General features: G+C 42.3%; 2 protein-coding genes across 7 annotated transcripts in view; one reads left to right on the top strand and one right to left on the bottom strand.

Annotated features, from left to right (window-relative positions):
• Nucleotides 1-344: 344 nt before the first annotated feature.
• On the bottom strand, nucleotides 345-15,867 carry pold1 (polymerase (DNA directed), delta 1, catalytic subunit). Of its 3 annotated transcripts, XM_027143740.2 has the most exons (28): nucleotides 15,729-15,867; nucleotides 15,063-15,222; nucleotides 13,571-13,767; nucleotides 13,368-13,481; nucleotides 12,830-12,970; nucleotides 12,609-12,734; nucleotides 12,357-12,525; nucleotides 12,113-12,227; nucleotides 11,631-11,760; nucleotides 11,354-11,520; nucleotides 10,907-11,011; nucleotides 10,663-10,803; nucleotides 10,443-10,553; nucleotides 10,100-10,291; nucleotides 9,760-9,848; nucleotides 8,334-8,450; nucleotides 8,061-8,174; nucleotides 7,808-7,955; nucleotides 7,628-7,723; nucleotides 7,381-7,518; nucleotides 6,073-6,248; nucleotides 5,832-5,984; nucleotides 5,199-5,301; nucleotides 4,965-5,097; nucleotides 4,749-4,862; nucleotides 4,411-4,463; nucleotides 4,204-4,301; nucleotides 345-600 (listed from the first exon to the last, which is right to left on the bottom strand). In XM_027143740.2, exons 3-28 carry the CDS (start codon nucleotides 13,755-13,757, stop codon nucleotides 513-515), a joined length of 3,318 nt encoding a protein of 1,105 aa, XP_026999541.2. In that variant the 5' UTR covers nucleotides 13,758-13,767; nucleotides 15,063-15,222; nucleotides 15,729-15,867; the 3' UTR covers nucleotides 345-512. The 3 variants fall into 3 exon arrangements, with proteins under 3 accessions (XP_026999541.2, XP_026999543.2, XP_026999542.2); XM_027143742.2 differs by lacking the exon at nucleotides 15,729-15,867 and having other exon boundaries at nucleotides 15,044-15,064; XM_027143741.2 differs by lacking the exons at nucleotides 15,063-15,222; nucleotides 15,729-15,867 and adding an exon at nucleotides 14,693-14,916.
• A 492-nt stretch (nucleotides 15,868-16,359) lies between these two features.
• gys1 (glycogen synthase 1 (muscle)) overlaps nucleotides 16,360-21,014 on the top strand; it is an 11,327-nt gene continuing 6,672 nt past the window's right edge. Inside the window, exons 1-2 of one of the 4 annotated variants that reach the window (XM_027143749.2) lie at nucleotides 16,360-16,512; nucleotides 19,853-19,974. In XM_027143749.2, coding sequence (XP_026999550.1) covers nucleotides 19,857-19,974 — 118 coding nt within the window. In that variant the 5' untranslated portion in view covers nucleotides 16,360-16,512; nucleotides 19,853-19,856. Of the gene's footprint in view, nucleotides 16,639-19,852; nucleotides 19,975-21,014 lie in introns of all 4 variants that reach the window. The other 3 variants (XM_027143748.2, XM_027143746.2, XM_027143747.2) reach the window with 3 other exon arrangements.

Here is a 21,014-nt window from a genome sequence, read left to right on the forward strand (position 1 = left end):
ACTTCCTATTTTCAGTTCAGTTTATTTAATCAATAATCATTTAAACTTCAGTAATAGTTTTGATTCCAGGCTGCAATGTGTGTGTGTGTGAGAGAGAGAGGATTAAAGCTTACCATAATATTGGATATTTTATTTTATTTAAATAAGCATTTATTGGGCAATTCCCGGTAATGTTCATAGACCTACAACGAATGTTTCTGGACTAAAGGGGGGGGGGGGATCTGGAGTAACCCTTTATCATCAATAAACACTGAATCTGTTTATTAAAACTGAACTCAAAGTTGAAGAGCATTGATGATGTTCAACATCAAGAGTTCGAGAAGAGAAAAGCCAAAAATGCAACATTTTACAAAAAAAGTGATTTTATTATTTATTTTTCTGCAGGAACGATTGTGTATAAAAAAGGTAACTATGGCTCTTTATAAAAAAAAAAGAGTAACAAAACCAAACCACTCTGATGAGGCTGTGTGAGAGGAATAAAAGAGAAAGATGCAGGAATTCCTGAGACGATCTCACCAGCCGAAACGTGTGACGAGCTTCTCCTGATCGCCGAGGTCTTTCTGAACCTTTTTCCTCATGTAGAAGATTGGACAGTCTCGACTAGAGAGAGAGAGAGAGAGAGAGAGAGAGATCTAGAGCATGATCATTTATAAAACATGCAGATGTGGTCAGATGGCTTTGATTCTTTTTCTGTAGCAGAAGCTCATAACACAGCAGAAATTGGAAAAAGTGCAAAAGGAGTGAAAAAGATGCTGATGTGCAAACTGTTTAAAGCATTATTATTATTATTATTATTATTGTAATAACAGGAACTTAAGCAATAATAGGAACTAACTTTTTCCACAGAAATTTCACATTAAAACTTAACTATAAACAAAATTAATTATATATATATATAAATAAAACACACACACACATATATATATATATATATATATATAGTGTGTGTGTGTGCAAATGTTGGCAAACTTGAATGGTATTTAAAAATATATATATTCTCTCAGATTTTACTGCTGAAAGTCTTCAGATGCTGTATTGTAAAGTTTCTATTACTGGTTGCTATAGCAACGTTTCTCAGTGAAACACAAACGATTCAAACTCCTCGTTCTTGCTGCTATTCTGGGAGGAGATTTAATGTTTGTGTCTAAAACTCAGCAGTGTACATCTCAGAATACTTTATTAATCCCCAGGGGAAATTGGGTTTGTTACTGCAGCTACGTGTCACCAAAATAAGAATACAAAAACAAATACACAAAGTCTGAGGACACATTTATTTCCTGCGTCGCTCTGTGGAGAAACAGACTCGGTGTCCTTCACTTTGCTAAACTTTTTCACGTTGCCGGAAATCTCAGTTGAAAATGAACGATCTCTGGTTGTTGGTGTGGCCTGAGATCAGTAGAACACTGGATTATTTTCTGACAGAAGCTCATCCCACTCACGAATGGATTACAGAGCGTTGTTGATTATGGTTCTCTAACAGCAGCCCCCCCCCCCCCAACATTACTCAACAACTCAACTTCTTGCATAAGTAAACGTCAATTACTCTAAACACACCTAGATTTTGCTCGTGGATGAACCGAGTATAGTCATGTTTAATGACAGACTTGTGGTTGAACCATTATATAAAGCCCCTCAATAAAAGAAGAACTTTCCGGAATGTGAACTAGTATCTACTATTAATAGATCATTTACATTCACAGTTTAAGTCATTTGGCAGAGGCCTCATCCTCATTTGGGCGACACTGGAACCTCATCCTCATTTAGGGGACACTGGAACCTCATCCTCATTTGGTTGAGACTGGAACCTCATCCCTCATTTGGTTGACAGTGGAAGCTCATCCCTCATTTGAAACCTCATCCCTCATTTGGGCGACACTGGAACCTCATCCTCATTTGGGTAACACTGGAAACCCATCCTCATTTGGAACCTCATCCCTCATTTGGTTGATACTGGAACCTCATCTTCATTTTGAACCTCATCCCTCATTTGGGTGACACTGGAACCTCATCCTCATTTCAAACCTCATCCCTCTTTTGGGAAACATTGAAAGCTCATCCTCATTTGGGTGACACTGGAACCTCATCCCTCATTTGGGTGACACTGGAATTTCATCCCTCATTTGGAACCTCATCCCTCATTTGGGTGACACTGGAACCTCATCCTCCTTTAGGTGACACTGGAAACTCATCCCTCATTTGGGTGACACTGGAACCTCATCCCTCATTTTCAACCTCATCCTCATTTGGGTTACACTGGAACCTCATCCCTCATTTTGAACCTCATCCTCATTTGGGTGACACTGGAACCTAATCCCTCATTTGGGTGACACTGGAACCTCATCCCTCATTTGGGTGACACTGGAACCTCATCCCTCATTTGGGTGACACTGGAACCTCATCCCTCATTTGGGTGACACTGGAACCCCATCCTCATTTGGAACCTCATCCCTCATTTGTTTGAGATTGGAACCTCATCCCTCATTTGGGTGACACTGGAACCTCATCTCATTTGGGTGACACTGGAACCCCATCCTCATTTGGGTGACACTGGAACCCCATCCTCATTTGGAACCTCATCCCTCATTTGTTTGAGACTGGAACCTCATCTTCATTTTGAACCTCATCCCTCATTTGGGTGACACTTGAACCTCATCCTCATTTCGAACCTCATCCCTCATTTGGGAAACACTGAAAGCTCATCCTCATTTGGGTGACACTGGAACCTCATCCCTCATTTGGGTGACACTGGAACCTCATCCCTCATTTGGGTGACACTGGAACCTCATCCCTCATTTGGGTGACACTGGAACCTCATCCCTCATTTGGGTGACACTGGAACCTCAGCCCTCATTTGGAACCTCATCCCTCATTTGGGTGACACTGGAACCTCATCCTCATTTCGGTGACACTGGAACCTCATCCTCATTTCGGTGACACTGGAACCTCATCCTCATTTCGGTGACACTGGAACCCCATCCTCATTTGGAACCTCATCCCTCATTTGGTTGAGACTGGAACCTCATCTTCATTTTGAACCTCATCCCTCATTTGGGAAACACTGAAAGCTCATCCTCATTTGGGTGACACTGGAAGCTCATCCCTCATTTGGGTGACACTGGAAGCTCATCCCTCATTTGGAACCTCATCCCTAATTTGGGTGACACTGGAACCTCATCCTCATTTGGGTGACACTGGAACCTCATCCTCATTTGGGTGACATTGGAACCTCATCCTCATTTCGAATTAACACTGGAACCTCATCCTCATTTGGGTGACATTGGAACCCCATCCTCATTTGGAACCTCATCCCTTATTTGGTTGAGACTGGAACCTCATCTTCATTTTGAACCTCATCCCTCATTTGGGTGACACTGGAACCTCATCCCCCATTTGGGTGACACTGGAACCTCATCCCTCGTTTGGGTGACACTGGAACCTCATCCCTCGTTTGGGTGACACTGGAACCTCATCCTCATTTGGAACCTCATCCCTCATTTAGGTGACACTGGAACCTCATCCTCAGTTGGAACCTCATCCCTCATTTAGGTGACACCGGAACCTCATCCTCATTTGGAACCTCATCCCTCATTTAGGTGACACTGGAACCTCAACCTCATTGGGTGACACTTTACAGTTTGTAGCTGAGTGGATTTTGAGTGCAACCAACTCCCACAACCCTCCGAGCAGAAATCCAACACCTTAACTACTAAGCTACCACATCCCCCCTGTGCAAGTCAGAGGCAATTGTGTCACCATGCATTACTCTGATGCCAGTGCGATAAGATTTCTGATGATGGATCTGATTTCAAACAAGTTTTTCGGAACGTCGATTGTTCTGCATCACCAGTTCAAAGCATGACACTGGGAAAGCATGTCACATTGTCGAATACGGACTCGTGTCGTAAGGGTTCTGCAGTAGCCATGGAACAAAAGGCATTTCAGGTCCACTGGAGCCACTCGACCGTGTAAGCTTTAGTTAACATGTAAAGTGGTGTAAATGGTCAGAGGTACGCATGACTGCATGCACATTTCCATATGAAGTTCACTTTAAATCACGTGCAGAAAATAAAGTACACGCTTTGAGGCTTGTATTGTGTCTGTTTATAAATGCGTGAATAATAAGTTACTGGCACACACTAGTTTTAGTATGCGCACACACAGACAGACAGTCTCACACAGAGAGACACACACACACACACACACCTGGTACACAGCACATCCTCATGTAGGGACCCTTGGCAGCGCTGACACTGAGTCCACAGACGAGAGAATTTCTCCTCCAGTGCAGACAGGTGAGCAATCTGAACAGCGCAAAAAAAAAAAATTCAGAACCACATATTAATCACATTAAAACATTTTGTGAGAGAATCGTGATCTCAGATAATTATTACTATAGGACTGATTACACACCTCTTTCTGATAGAGCTCAGATTCCTTCTTCTTACAGAAATCACACACAGCAGCTACAGGAAGGGAAGAAATGATCAGCTTCAGAGTCATGTTCAGTCTGCAACGTAACAATCGTTCAGGCCGACTAACACATCCTAAAATCTCCTAAAATCGAGCACGCGTGCACACACACTCCTGCAATCACACACAGACACACTGTCGCACGCATCCAGACTCACTCCCACACTCACACAAGCGCACAGACACACACAGTCTCACACGCACACTGTCACGTACGTGCTCGCACACGCGCTCGATCGCGCGCGCACACTCGATCGCGCACACACACACACACGTACTGTCATTTTTGAGAACTGCTTTGCAGCCAATGCATGTGCTACGTTTCTGTGCAAAAGCCATGAGGCCACCAACTCTGGATGTCAAAACGGTCTTACAGCGCGTGTGATCTCCCTCTGAAACAAACAAACACACAGCACATTACACAATGACCTGTTTTACATACACATTACACAATGACATGCTTCTCACACACACACACACACACGTTTACTCACTGAGTAATACACTTTCAGCCTTGGTTTCACCAAGTATAGGCTCAAAGATGCGCAGCAAAGGTTTAGACAGCTGCTGCTCGAGGTAATATTCTGTGTCAATAGGGATGTTGTTCTCCAGCACATAAATAGGATCCTAAACAGACAGAAAAGTTTTTAACCGATAAACACGCCTACATTTACAAACATGAAACTACACTTGAATCTCAAACACACACACACACACACCCCACACACCTCTGACTTCATGTATGCTGCTACTCCTTTAGCAGCCTTGATGATAACATATGGAACTCGATCACCCAGATTAGGAGCGCTGCCTGCATCTCGCTTTCGCATCCTACACACAACCACACACAAACACTGTTTAAGAATATGTTCTACATCGACTTTTGTTTTTTAAAGGCAGCCTTACATCATTTACAGAATTGAAGAAAAGGAATAAAAAGAACACAGATATAAATCCTTTAAAAAAAAAAAAACTCTTCCATTTTTGCTCTCTTGGTCCCCTGCCTCCTGCAAACTGCCCTCCAAACAATAGGGCAAAGCTTTTTTTTTGTTACCACTTGCAAGGCAAATTGTTGTACTTCGGAAATGAATTACTAGTTTACATCTCTTTCAGGCTTGGCTTTTAATTCCCGCTGTTTATTGGAACCCTTCTCACTAACAGATCTGCATTCACTAACATGACTTCAACTAAACTATTTCATTAATTACTAATAAACATGGAGGATGATAGACGGTCACCAGTTTACTAACATAGCAAGGTGCCAAAACATTTGCATGCTGACCAAAAGCATTTGTTTATCCAGAACTAATAACAGCGTATCATTTGTTATATAAGACAATGTTGGCCACACAAACACAAACCTTTCTGCCAGTTCCACGTGGGCCTGTTTGCCTGCGTACTCCTGCGCAGTGCGCGTCAACTCCTTTGTGATCACCAGCTGGCTGATGTCAATGCGGTTACACAGAAGGTCTGAGATCACCTCTTTAGCGTGGGCTACAGCTCCATCAGGATCTCTATCACGCACACATACACACACCTGATTAGTTGAAGTGAGGAACTCAGGCACTGCTGAAAACCACACAGTAATTTACAAGCATGTACCTCTCGATGAGGATTTTTTGAAGGCATGTGTTGATGAGGTTGGCCACTAGGGGGCAGTTGTCTCGTCTCACTGTCTCTATTCCTTTACAGTCCATCTTCTCATGCTGCGTGGAACTGGAGGAAAAATACAGGCCTGCATACCTCTTCTTATTGATCAGTAAATATGGATAGTACACCTGAGAGAGAGAGAGAGAGAGAGAGATACATAGTGACATTGTGAGAACGAGACAAAGAAAGAAAGAAGAGAGAGATGCAAGTCAAAAAGCAGAGAGAGAGAGAGAGAAAGTGAGAGTGAAAGAGTGAGAGAGGGTGAAATTGACAGAGAGAGAATGAGTGACAGAGAGAGAGTGAAAGTGACAGAGAGAGATGCAAGTCAAAAAGCAGAGAGAGAGAGAAAAAGCATGACAGAGAGAGAGTGTGAGTGAAAGAGTGAGAGAGAAAGTGAGAGAGAGAGAGAGAGAGAGAGAGAGAGAAAGAGTAAGAGAGAAAGAGTGACAGAGTGAAAGAGAGTGTGAGAGAGATAGCGCAGACAGAAATGGAAGAGTGACACAGAAGAGAGAGAGCATGAGAGTGAAAGAGTGACAGACAGAGAGAGGGAGGAGAAAAAGATTTCTTTATATGTCGTGTGTTTGACTACAGACGTTTATACACGCTGGGGACAAAAGAGGAACGTTCACAAGTAAATAAAAATAATAAAAATGGTTGAATAAATATCTGTTTTCTTTAATGATTGCAATAAATATTCTCTAATCATTTCACTATAAAAACAGTAAAAGTCTTCCTCTATGTATACACACAGAAGTGTACTAATAATTATGTTCAAGGAGCCATTAGTAGATTCTCCAACTGAAGGTACAATTAAGAGTAAGAGTAAGACAGAGAGAGAGAGAGAGAGAGAGAGAGAGAGAGAGAGAGACAGACAGAGAGAGAGAAGCAGGATCTTTGAGGATCTTCAAATTGCGAGAGTCTTCTAACTAAATGAGGGTTTCAGAATGATGGACCTTTTACAGCTAATGACACCCTTTACAGATTGAACGCATCCTCGATACCCTTTCAGTAATTATTGTCAGTATAATGCTGTCATTTTACAGCCATTGGAGAATCGACAATCTTTTCCTCAAGCTTCTTCATCTGTGCGAGTGAAGTGCTTCAGAAGCTGGAGATGCTGAAGCCAGATAAAGGTTTGGTAACGATTTATAATCTTTAACTTCACAGCTGACGAAGGACCTTTAAAACATCCTGTTTCTTCGGAAACCTCAACTACAGCGCAATTTATTTAGCAGATTTGAGTGATGATTTTTCATGTACCTTCTCAAACTCCAGTTTGATTGGAGGGACAAAATGTGAGGACACCCACGCAGCCGCCTCCGTCCCTATGTTCATCGCCTCCTGCACTGTGTTCACTCCCAGTTTCACCATCACAGAGTCTGTGTCTCCGTAGATGACCTAAATACACACGATCATCACACACACACACACACACACACACACACGCCACACTCAGTCCACATATACACCCAGTTTGGCTGTAAACTAGCGTGTCTGGATGTGTTACCTTGGCATCAGCTGGAAATCCATTATTGATGGTGTATTTGGATTCCACAAGCTGCTTTGTCTGCTCAATCATCTGTCTGCCGAAGCCTGTAACACTCTGAACACACAACACGGCAAATCATGAGCGATCCAGACTTCACTCTGTTGAGGTTCCTGATCTTGTACAAAGACTAAAACAGACCTGTGAGATCTCCAAACAGGGCAGTTTGCCCACCTGTGCACCAGTGAAACCATACACAGAGTTGGCGCTGATCTTTAAAGCCAGTTGCCTGCCATCCAGAACCTGCTTCCTGAACGGGTCGGTCTCCTTCTTCAGATCGGACTTTGCCCTGAACACACGAACCAAACGCTCAACACTCACACTATTGACTCCACCCGAGTCCTGAGAGGTCAAAACATATTTGCTCTTTAACATCATGTAGATTTGTTCTCACCTCTTACGGGCACTCAGCAGGTTCTCCAGGATCTCGGGCAGGAGCCCCTTCCTCACCGAGCTTTTGACAAACAGATCGCCTGTAGGAGTCTTAATGAAGTCATCTGAAGAGAGACTGAGCACATACACACAGATTATTTAACAATACAACACACAAACACAACACGTAACAAATCAGGAACTGAGCAGAAATCATGACATTAACAAAGTGACACCTGAATGAATAAACACAAGCATGCACACACGCGCACAGCCTTCACAAAGCTTCTCTTACCCCAGTCTCTCTGCTTGGCCTTTCTGCAGCAGTGAAGTGTAACACAGATTATGAGCCATCATAATGGACGGGTACAGTGAAGAAAAATCCAGAGTGGCAATTGGTACGCTGTAGTATCTGTTCACAAACAAAGTTAGTCATTCAAATTAAAAATATTGTAAACAAAAATGTGAACTAATTAATACTAAACTAAAATATAAGATATATTAAAAAATGGAAAATATATATAATCAATATCTTTTGTCACAGAAATAGTTAGTTATATAAGGCACAAACACACACAGAACGTCTTTTATACCACTTACCGCAATAATTCCTTTTTTTTTTTGTTACTGATTGATATGAAAAGTACATGAGAGAACCTTTGCAAGTTTCCTGATATCTGCTAGACATTTATTCCCTAATAATCAGAATTATTGGCCAAGTGGGTTGACACACACAAGGAATTTGATTCCAGTAGTTTGTACAGACATAAATAACACTATACTGTACAAGAAAACAATGCAGACGATGAGATACAATATAGACAGGATGAGTATAAAATATGGATATAGAATGAATAGAATGTATAAAATATGAATATGGAATATGAACGATCAGTAATGTACAATGTTATGCTTTTTGTGCAATATACAGCAGCAGTAGTGTGTAATATACAGATGATTTGATGATTGACAGTCCTGATAATGCAGTACTTATGATAAGAAGCAGTGAATATAATTAAAGGTGCCCTTCCGCACAAACCCGTTTTAACCGTCCGTATGTGTTTGTGTTGTGTCGGGAATGTGAAAATGAACTGTTACCTCCCCGGTCAGTTCTAGCCACTTAAAAGAAATAAGGGGAGTAATCAGGTCAGTTAGAAAAGCTGCTCAGAGTGATGTAGAAAAGATGGAGCTCATTACTATTCATGAGCTCTCCCACTTGAGACCGTGCCCACAGAATTCGTGTAGCTCAGCGAGTTTCCTATACAGCAAGGATGGCTGAACGTCAATATACCTGAAGAAGCCGTTCTGCCGCAATTCCAGGTGATTGTATACAAAGTTCCTTTATCCTAGGCTACTTATTGCGCTGGGTGAATGAATAGTCATGCTCTCATATCCTAGCGGTTAGCCAATAGCTCATTGAATATTAATGAGAACTGGCACAAATGGAGCTGAGTCTTCCTGCAGGCTTTCTGTACCACACTAGAATGGCTTGAAACAAGGTAACCAAGGCATTTTTTGCCATCAAAAGTCCATTGTAAACGTCAGACATTACCACAAAAGTAATGAAATACGTGTGGCAGGGCATCTTTAATAATGTGAGCAAAACCAGTTCAAACCTGAATTTCAATATAAAGTTTAACTTGGTTTTGATTGTAAGATACAATACAAAAGGATCCTGTTCATTTAAATGGATTAAATTAGTCTATAAGCAAGACCCTCACCCCTTCTCTGGTTCAATGACTGTAGCTCCTGTATAATCCTCCCCACCTTCGGTCTTTACCACCGGCATCACCAAGTGCTGCTTCATGGCCTACAAACAGGAACAAACAGTGAGTGTGTGAGTGAATGAGTGTGTGCAAGCAAGAGAGTGTGAGGGTGCAAGAGCGTGTGAGCGAAAGCACGTGAAAGAGAGCGTGAGAGAGAAAGCGAGCATGGGAAAGACAGAGCGAGAAAGAGCATGCACGTGTGAGACAGAGCACACGTGGACAAGAGAGAGAGGGCGTGAGGGCAAGAGAGAGCGGGCAAGGAAGAGCGTGTGTGAGTGAGTGTACTTTCACACACATGTCGTAGTAACTGAGACACGACTTTAATCTGCTGGCCTCGAGACAACAGGTAGGTCAGAGGCACACCAGTCACTCTGGCCATCTCCATGTAGTTAATCACACACATCAACTTCTGCAGCAAGCGCAGGGGCAAGTAGGCATCTTTCAGACAGTAGACAGCTAGACGGCGCCTCGTCTGCTCATTCCCATTCTAGACACATAGGGAGAGAGAGAGAGAGAGAGAGAGAGAGAGAGAGAGAGAGAGAGAGAGATCAACATTAATTAGTCTTCATCATACAGATCATACAAAATAATATTCATGAATGTCAGCTCTTGTTTATTCTGGTCTTCCTTCATCTAACCTGCAGATCTGTGATGATGGAGTGCTGGACATCCTCCTTCTGCTCCTGCAGGAAGTGGAAACTGACGGCGTTGAGTGTGTAGGAACGCAGCTTATAGTCCCTCAGCAAGACCTGCATTAGAAAGCATGCCAGGTTACAAAAGCAAAAATGCTGTCGGTGTTTTTTAATGAAAAGTGAGACAAGCTCTTTGTGTGTGTGTGTGTGTTGTGTGTATTTTCACCTGAAGGAGGTCAAACTGCACTCTGCCCTCCATGTTGACGGTTTTGTTTTCTCTGCGTCCCATCTGTTTGCTCTGGAAGCTGGAATCCTTAAGGACCGACCTGATGCCTTTCATACGACCCAGATAGGGGAAATAATTCACCTGTACACAACCACACACACAAACACACACACACACACACACAATGTAGCATGTCCCCTGCTTAATCAGGCTGACCATCAATACACACAACATGCAATCACACCTTTAAAGCAGCAGCACGGTTGAGCAGGTACGGCAGGTCAAAGTTTTGTATGTTGTAGCCAGTAATGATGTCAGGATCCACCGTCCTCACAAACTCTGCCCAACTCTGAGAACAAACACAATACATATATTACACAAACACAATATCTGTCCATCCATCTATCCATCCGTCCATCCATCCATACCTATCCATCCATCCATATCTATCCATCCATATCTATCTATCTATCCATCCATCCATATCTATCTATCTATCCATCCCTATTCATCCGTCCATCCATATCCATCCATCCATCCATCCGTCCGTCCATATCTATCTGTCCACCCATCCATCCGTCCGTCCATATCTATCTGTCCACCCATCCATATATTCATATCTATCCATCCATATTTCCATCTCCATCCATATCTCCATATCTATCCATCCATCCATATCTCTCTCTCATACCTGCAATAGCCGTTTCTCTTGGGTGAAGCAGAGGATCTGAGAGCCCACTATACTAGCACAGTTCTGTAAGGTAAAAACAGTGCGGATAAACGGCTCTTTCTCTCCCTGACGCTGCACCATGGAGGCGATCTGAATCACCGGGTCCACCTCTGCCTCTGGGAACACACCTAAACACACACAACGGCATTAATAGAATTGTCTAAGATCAGCACCACACATTGTATGCCTGAGTACAGAGTTAACAAAAGACATAACACTCTGTGTGTCCAGTTCCAACCTTTTCTGCCTGCACACTCAATGTCAAAGCTGAGGACCCTGAGAGGAGCGATTCTTTGCCAGTCCCCTTCTGCTGGGTGACTGATCAGATCTGTCCATCCGACATCCACCTCATACTGACACAAAGACACCTGGGAAATACAAAGAGAGAGAGAGAGAGAGAGAGAGAGAGAGAGAGAGAGAGAGAGAGAGAGAGAGAGAGAGAGAGAGAGAGAAGCAAATTGAGAGAAATTGAGACAAAGAAAGACATGGAAACAGAAAGAAATAAAGATAGGGACACAGACAGACAGCAATAAACACAGAAAGAGAGACATAGATGGAAAGAGAGATGGATAAAGAGAGCTCAATGGAGAACACAGGCAGAGAGGGGAGGGTAATACAAGATAATAGGGTGCTGGGTCTGACCGATGTAACTATATTGTACGTTGTAATAGAAACATTTGTTAACTTCATAAGCTGTTCACTAGCTGAGGAAGCCGCTACCTTGCCTGGAGCCTGGGAGTCTCTCTCTCCTTCACTCTTCTCCTCTCTCAGCTTGTACTTCCCTGTAGGCAACTCAATCCAGCAGCAGCCAACCACATCACTGTCCACCATGAACCTGCCACCAAACACATACCATAACACGGACCAGATTTATCATTTGATCATGACACCATTACACTGCCGGAAGAAAGATATTATGAATAATAATAATAATAATAATAATAATAATAATAACCACACTCACCTGATCTCAAAGTCTATGTTGGCCTCGTATGCAGAATAGCTCTGAATGGAGAAGTGAGCAAACTTAAATCCCTGCTCCAGGATCCGTTTGGCCGGGGCAATCAGCCGAGGCATCGCCATAGTTATGCGCAGGAAGTCCAGTGGTCGCTTGCCGTGGTAACCGTACATACCTACATAATGACAAGATGCTCAGATAAGTAAGAAAACACACACACACACACACACACAGACTTTGTTTAAACATAAAACTCACTCTCTTTGCGTGTGATGTCCACCGCTAGCACGGTCACAGAGATGTTGTCTTTGTTGGAGCGCATGTCCTTTAACACTGCAGAGTTCAGCTCCTTCTGAAACTCCGCCAGGTGAGAGGTAGTGAAGCCTGATAGAGAAACAGAAGGAATGATTATGAATAATGATGCAGGAAATGGACATGAGAGTGATGCTGGGGACTAATGGACTGAGACTGAGATTCACCTGCTGGTGCAGGAACATAGAAGTAGGGAGCGAAACCATGGATGTGACAGCACACGCTGTTCCCATTGTCTGTCACTCCGAACATACGGACCACCGGAACCTTTCCCTGGACCTGTCCTGGCATCCCGGGTACTGCAGAGCCTAGAGACACACACATACCCCTCAAAAATCAAAGCAGAAGAGAGAAAAAGGGACAGACACAAAATGACAGAAACAGATACAAAGACAAATAGAAATAAAAACGAAGAAAGACTGACATAGAGAGAAAGAGAGAATAAGAAAGAGAGAGAGAGAGGGAGAACAATCTGCTAAACCCTTAAACCCCTTTCCTCAAGAATCTAAATATTATTAAGCAGACTGATGCATTATGTGAATTCTCCTCTTTGCCACTTTAGTCAGGACATTTAGAGTGTCCTTGTGATGAGAAGTATAGCGTAAATAAAAATCTACTTGTTAGACAAAGACAACACTCCATAGATTCGGGGGAACATAATGTTGACATTAACGTTGCTGCCTAATCTTTTAACTCCTAATTTACCCAAATAATAGTCCAGGTCAATCTGCTGAAAGATGAGAGTGTCTTTATCAGGCTGAAGAGGTGCTGCAGATGGACGGCGCCAGCGTGGGTTCAGATCCGCTGAAAACAAATCACCTGAGAGGAACACAGAGGGTCACAAATGAACCAGTGGTTCTTCAGTATCTCTGCCTCACACTCTTTCTACCCTCCGACACAATTCTTACCCACTGGGATGACATCATGACCCGCCTGCCCTTCTCCCGATTCCACCTCCATGTCCATTTCGTCAAACAGGGCAAGCTCTTCCTCAAAATGCGACGGGCTGTCCTCCCACTCAGAGCCCGTTTTGCCCCTTTTGGCTTGAGAGGCGCTTCCCATCGATGGTCCTCCATTCCGCCGCTTGAACTCCATTCCTTAGAAACTGCAAAGTTAAAAACAGAAACATGGGGTCAAATCAGCTGCAGCAAACAGCATTGCGTATTCATTCATCAGGTTTACCTAGCATCTTTTCAAAGGAATATAAAAGGTGTTTTGTTTTTTTGTTTTTTACATTTTCAGCCACATACAAATCTTAACAGAAGGCTTGATGCTTTCTCAGTAACATGCTTTCAGGCAATATGCATTTTTTGCCACTCTTTCCACTATCTGGCAACAAGTTTGTGATCATGTCACCATCACACCCACTTAGACAGTTTAGAGAGAACTGATTCTCTATTAATGACCACTGATGTTAAATAAGATGTTAAACAATCACATATGGCAGCGGTGTCCAATCTTATCAGGGCCGGTGCTGCTGCAGGTTTTCATCCCAACCAAGCAGAAGCCACACCAGATTCCACCTGTTTAATCAGTTGTTCTTGGCTTTTAGTAGATTCTGGTGTGGCTTCTGCTTGGTTGGAATGAAAACCTGCACCCACACCAGCCTTTTCCGGATAAGATTGGGCACCGCTGACATATGAGATACATTTCTTTAACAATACAGACAGATGTGAAGAATGTTTCCCTCTTTTCTTTTCTCTCTTTGAATGTGGTAAAGGGGTGAAAATAGAACATCTGGCATTTGTTTTGAACCTGATTGAAGCCTTTATAGCTGCTTTTGAAGCAATGCGTGTCCAAATGATACCCAAAATAAATAAGCTGCACTAAAAAGTACTAAATAAATGTTCAGTTCTTCAGTCGTCAGCTAGCAGAACATTAAAATAAACCAATCAATGATAATGAAGACGTTCTTTGCCTGTCCATAATTGAATTAGCCATCTTTGCTTCAAAAGAGCATTTCTATAATATAAAGTATTATCTGCTCTTGCATCATCTTTATATTTGTTTAAAAACAAATGTAAACTAACCGGTTAGCCTGCTATATTAGCAAAGCATGTTCCCTTTCTCCAACCCACATTATGACAAGCCCCGCCTTCTTCACTAGGATTGGCTAAGACTTCACTACGGGCGTAAGCACGAGCGAATTAACCAATCATAATACCGGAAAGTGAATATTACTACCCAATCGTAGCACTGTAAACCGACTACGGGTGGGACAAAAAAAAACAACACCAAAAACACGCTAGCTTAAACACAAACTAACCCTAAACTAACGTGAAACACGCGCACAAGGTACGTTCTCGATAAGCCGGTAGAATTCACGATTGTATTGTAGGCATGCGAAATAAGTTTCAAACAAGTAATGAAACAGAATATACCTTTTAATCCAGTACCCACCTGAGAGAATCGACTCACTGAGTCTGATCTTCTACTGAGACGGTTTCCGTTTTCCCGGCAAAATTGCGCAGAACACAGAGAGCGCTCTGATTGGTCTAGATTCCTGAAGCAGTTTATTTACTTGCCGCCATGATGGATAAGTATAAAACCCTAGCAGTAGCTAGAGGGCAAAACAGACACAAGTCCAAGTCTAAATAAGACCAACTTTTATATATACCTTTAACTTTACCACTGTAAATATATTTTAAAATACTAATATTTTTTTATGTAAAATATGAATGTAAATATGTTTCATTCATTTTCTAATATTTCTCAGAAATATGAATAAATATTAATTTTATATGTTATGTTACATGTTAATATGTTAATCTGCAGACTATATGCAAGCCAGGCCTAGTTTTATTTTTGCATTCATTCATTCGTACTCAGTAATTGGTTTATCCTGGTCAGGGTTGAGGTGAAGAATAATGTGGATACAGGGAGAACATGTGAACATTTACACAGACATTACACCGAGTTCAGGATCTGTAAGGTGGCAACGCTAACTGCTTCTTTCATCACCATCATCATCATCATCATCATCACTATCATCATCACTATCATCAACATCAAAACCATCATTATCATCATCACCATCATCATCATCATCATCAAATCTTTCTGCACCTTAGCGCTTTGTTCCTCACTTTCTTCCTGACTTTTTCATAAAGTCCTACTGCTACTATTGTACTTCTAGTCTGAGGAACAACTGTAACAGCTGAAAAGGAGAAAGGGCTTTTGGAGAGGAAGCTGAATGCTGTCTGGCGGTTGTGGAGGAAATAAACATTAACAACTCGGTCACGTTCCTCTCCAGCTTCCAACGCCAAACTGACCTGACAGTTAACCAATCAGATGAACGAAAAGACTTTCACAGACTGCACGTGACGGGTTGGCTCTCTTGGAGCGCCCTATTCGCTGAGCTCTCTGATTGGTGGAGAACGCAACGGGGCGGAGTTAGAGAATTAGTATGCGGTAGTGTCAGAATTGGAAAGGATATTTTTTTAACTGACTTTACTTACAAGATGTGGCTTAAAACTGATAGCATGGTGAAAATAAGGCAACATTTAAGGCAACGAATGAAGGAAGTGTTCCGAGGTCCGCAATCTGCTATTTATATTTAAATTTTAATCTATTTGTTATTTCCGGCGACAATATTGAGTGACAGTTATGTCTGTGATGAATCTGAATGAAGACGAATTTTGGCGATTTTACTTTTAACCGTTGAAAATTATGACGTGACTTTTTTTCTCTGCGTCTAAAAGCCTGTGCATCAATTCACACAGTGACCCCGCCCCCGTACATGGCCCCGCCCCTCATAACGTCCCGCCTCCAAAGTGGCTCAGTCGGTGATTGATTGGCGCATATGCGTGCGCTGTGCTTCTGCGCGAGGACAGGACGCCGTCTCTGCAGGGTGAGACCTTGACTTTCAGTTGTGTTTATTTATCTCGGTGTTTATGTAACGCGTTATTAACGCTCGTGCAGAGAAACGAGAGTAATATGCATGTGGTTCGGCATGAAACGGAGGTGTGTTAATGTGGTGAGTTTATCATGCTTGTCAAAGCCACTTTTCTAACCCCTCTCTCTCTCTCTCTCTCTCTCTCTCTCTCTCTCTCTCTCTCTGTGTGTGTGTGTCTCTCTCTCTCTCTCTCTGTGTGTGTCAGGTTCAGTGTCATAATAACGCTTTTTTATACACCGTTATCACCGTTAGATGTTGCCACGCCCCCTTATATTCACGACCGACTTAGATATTCTGTCAGTCACCACTAAGCTGAAAAAAATGAACCGTACGTGTAATAACAGTAATAACAATAATAACAGTAATATTCTAACGTAACTTAAGCTTGCTGTGCATTAGACCGAGATGCAATAAAACTGCGCTCGCGCTACCGTTGTGACGTCACAGCGCTGACTGGGGGAGACGCACGTACGCCAAACCACATTGTGTGTGTGCGCGTGTGCGTGTGCGTGTGTGTGCGTGTGTGTGTGTGTGTGTGTGTGTGTGTACCACATTATCATCTCTCATGAGGATCCGAATTCTTGTGTTTTTATTCTTGCACACTTCATTGTGTCAGTTAGGTTCTCGTCGACATCCACGTGCGTCTCTCAAAGTCTCTCTGGAAGTCTCAGTAATGGCTGCAAATATATCTAAAGCTATTCATCTGACCTTCTAAGAACAGCTGACAAGCTGCCAGAAGACCTCCAAAGCATGCAACCTTTTGTGATGATGGCTTACGCTGCCGGTTCCTGACTCAGTTAGAGGAACATGGGACCTTTTCACTTCTGAAAAATTTCCACATACCTTTTTTCTTCATTTTTTCATCATTCTCAGGGAAAAGCTCACTTTGTTGTATTAGAAAGTACTCTATACATTCTGTTGTCTAGTAAACTGCGTATGAAGGATTGTGATTCCTGTATACACCGTGACCGTAAGATTGTTGCCTTTTTTGGTCAGGATTATGCAAACATTATTTATAGAGTCATTTAGGTCTGACTGTCCTCGAGTCTTTGTCCTGCGGGTAGAGAGATGATGAAACATCCTGTGAGTTGTGTTACATGTTACATTCTTGGTATCTTGTCCCTTTTCTTCTCCTCCTTCTTCATCTTGTAATGATGGATGTATTGCTTTTGATTTGGTTAGTGCAGGTTGGATAATGATCAGACCACCGTTCACACCAGTGGCAAAGGAATCACTTCTTTAAACATTGATCAGAACCATCCAAGCAGAAATAACATTGAGTAACACTTGTGAAATGATGTAGAGTAAAAAAAAGAGAGAGAGTGTATGGGGGTGTGTCCTCCAGAGGAAGAAGTAAAATCTTCAGGTTTCATCATTTCATTTCTTACTTTCTTTCATTGCTCAATACTTTTTATACCAGCAGATCTGGGAAGTTGATTAATATTCTTGTTAGGAATGTGTGTGTGTGTGTGTGTGTGTGTGTGTGTGTGTGCACACGCATTGAATTAATATGTTGTCTTCTGACTCGGGGTGAGAGTTGTCTTGGCTTGTTTCGTGGAAGGAAGTTCTGTTTCACACTTTCTCAATCTCTTCGTCCTCTTTCTGTCCGTCTGTCACTAAATGAAAGGTGCGTCTTGATTAGTCATCAAACAAATCTTGATGATTTTAACACAGATTTTAATGTAATAGCTCATCAATGTTAGGGCTGCCTAATGTATTACTTATTAATCTATGAAATGCTTTTCTGCTCAGCATGTTTGTAAAGACGGGTTATTTGAGTTAGATAGAGGTTTGTAGACGGACCCGAAGCAGTCTGGACATTCTCCTCTAACTTCACCTGCAGAACTCCGTCTCGCTGGATGTTTTTTTGTGTATGTTTTTTGTTTTTAGGTCCAAACTTGGAGCTAAAACTGAAACCTTTTAATACACAACCAGTTGTTTTATGTTCTGTTTTATTTTGTGCTGGTACTTTGTTAATCCTTTGGTTTAGTGTCACAGACCGAACTGATGAGCTTTAAATTCGGCGATGGGCGATTTGTCATAGAAGTCGTGTTCGTATTCGTCTGAGCAGTTTTTTGTATGTTTATTTACTAAAGTTGTTAGTTAGTTATAAAGTAAAAGTCATTTTGTTCGTCTGAAATACGACGCTGGGTCCAGACTACGGTCCAACACTTGACCGTGGCAATAACATACCCCGAGTTAATTTTGGATTTAAACCTGGGATTTGAATGATGTGCAGACTCTGTTCTCATTCACACCTGGCATTAAATTGAAAAGCACTAGAAACAAGTGTGAACAGGGTCAAATACGTCTCAAAAGACCCATCATGTCATCACCCCATCACACTGGGTGGTGGTCGGGAAGGCATACAACATCATATATGTGTAGGGTTACATCTGAATCAATTCTATTCAATTCAGCTATATTTGTATACAGTAGCTCTTTTAACAACAGACATTGTCTCAAAGCAGCTTTACGGAACATAAGAAAGATAGTACAAAAGGTTCAAGATTAATATTAGACTTATATTTAAACGTGTTTATATTTATCCACAATGAACAAGCCTGAGATGAGTGATGTGACTGTGGTGAGAGAAAAACTCCATTGGATGGAAGAGGAAGAAACCTTGTGAGGAACCAGACTCAAACTTGGAACCCATCGTCATTTGGGTGACACTTGAGGGTGCGATTTATAAATATGTTTGTTTTTAATCTGAAAATGACTCCATTCATCCCAGACAGCAAAGAAGGCCCAACGAATTGACTGTGTCTTTGCCCTAGCTTCAGAAATGTCCAGTCCATGTCTGCACCCACCGCCTTGTGGATAAATTTGAACACCCCTGATCTGTTGCGAGTTTGTATATTGCACCGTCTTGATAACTAATAAATGCCTAAACGTTGTAGGAAATCCGGGAGATTCTTTTTTTCAAATCGGCAGGTTTGAATCGGATTGCTCAAGACGTATATCAACACCAGGAGTGAACAGGGTCTATGTGCGCATATGCTGGCACAGTAATGGTGCTCATTACCTGCTTCACTCTGAGGGACATTTAGAAGCTGTATTTAAGTTTGAATTTCATGTTACAGAGAAATAGTTCCTGGTGAACTGGTAACAGTTCCTGGTTGTCCTTCTCATGCCGATTAAGTCAGATTCTGTAGCTTATTTGTATGCGCACAAGCCACAGAATAATCCAAAGTGGTTCTTGTTCATTTTTGTTCTACTTCACTGCATTATTATGAGGTTCAAATGGTGAGCGTGTCCAACTTAACTAAGCGACCCTTTTCCTATATTCCAGCAGCATGCCGCTGGCACGCAGTATCTCCGTGACCTCCCTGTCGGGTCTGGAGGAGTGGGATGAGGAGTTCGAGTTGGAGGATGCGGTTCTGTTTGAAATCGCATGGGAGGTGGCTAATAAAGGTACCTCATTTTAATTTACTTTCTTTTTCCATTCACACAAGCAGTACGGATTGAATCGTCTCATTTTCGTGACACTTAAACAGCTGTCTGTCTCTTTACAGCAGTGATCTTTGTGATACTACTTTTTTTTTTTTTTAACTCCGAGTTAATCCTGTCAGTCTCTTCCAGCATTCCAGTAGACCCTAAATAAAATAACGGTCTGTTGGGACTCAGTAGGTATAAATAGTCACTTTTACATGTACTTCAAGTGACCTTGATGAGCGTTTATATTATGTTATATTCTATTTCTTCCCTCTCAGAAAACCCTACAGCAGTAATAAGCTTTAAGACCAATAACAGTGTAGCAGTCTCAGGTTCCAGGATAGTATGACCTTTATTTGTGTCACGCAACCGTCACCAAGTTGCACAAGTCCAAAGGACAGGACACACCCTTGGTAATAGTGTCCTGGATACGAGCTGTTACACCGCCCAACTGCAAAGTTACATCAGAAAGTTGTCTGAGTTCTTCTTTATTCTTCGAGCTGTTGATTTCTCGAATCTGATTGGTCAAAAAGGGTTTGATTTATTTTCCATAATAACAGCAGCTCTGACAGGAGTGGCAGCTACTCTGCAGATGACTGAGCAGCTCTAGCCAATCGTGGGGCTCCGTGAGCTCAGGCATGTGGTAGCTCAGTGGTTTAGGTGTTGGACTACTGATCAGAAGGTAATGAGTTTGAATCCCAAGGCCACCAAACTGCAGCTCCTGGGCTTCTGAGCAAGGCCTTCAATCCTCTGGTGCTCAGCAGTATAAATGAGATAAATGTAAGCCACCGTAGAAAAGGGCGTAATGCCGTAAATGTAAACATCATGTGGAAGAGGGCAGAACTTTCCACCCGGTTCTAGAGGCAGGGTGACGGGTTCTTGATAGCTCAAACAGATCATCTGATTTCAAATTGAATGAACTCGAAACAGGATGTTTATCCGTGGACTCCGGGAGTGGAAATCGACATACATTTTCAATCAGCGCGAACAAACCATTTTTAATGATTTCGAGCACTCCG

Source organism: Tachysurus fulvidraco, chromosome 15 (assembly GCF_022655615.1).
Source record: "Tachysurus fulvidraco isolate hzauxx_2018 chromosome 15, HZAU_PFXX_2.0, whole genome shotgun sequence".
Classification (NCBI taxonomy): domain Eukaryota; kingdom Metazoa; phylum Chordata; class Actinopteri; order Siluriformes; family Bagridae; genus Tachysurus; species Tachysurus fulvidraco.

Excerpts from the sequence above, each read along its gene's own strand:
- pold1 (XM_027143740.2), bottom strand. The coding sequence starts at position 13,757 with ATGGAGTTCAAGCGGCGGAATGGAGGACCATCGATGGGAAGCGCCTCT. Across the intron at positions 11,012-11,353 it reads AAGAGAAACGGCTATTGCAG|AGTTGGGCAGAGTTTGTGAG; the intron begins GTATGAGAGAGA and ends GTTTGTTCTCAG. Across the intron at positions 9,849-10,099 it reads TGTCTCAGTTACTACGACAT|GCCATGAAGCAGCACTTGGT; the intron begins GTGTGTGAAAGT and ends TCCTGTTTGTAG.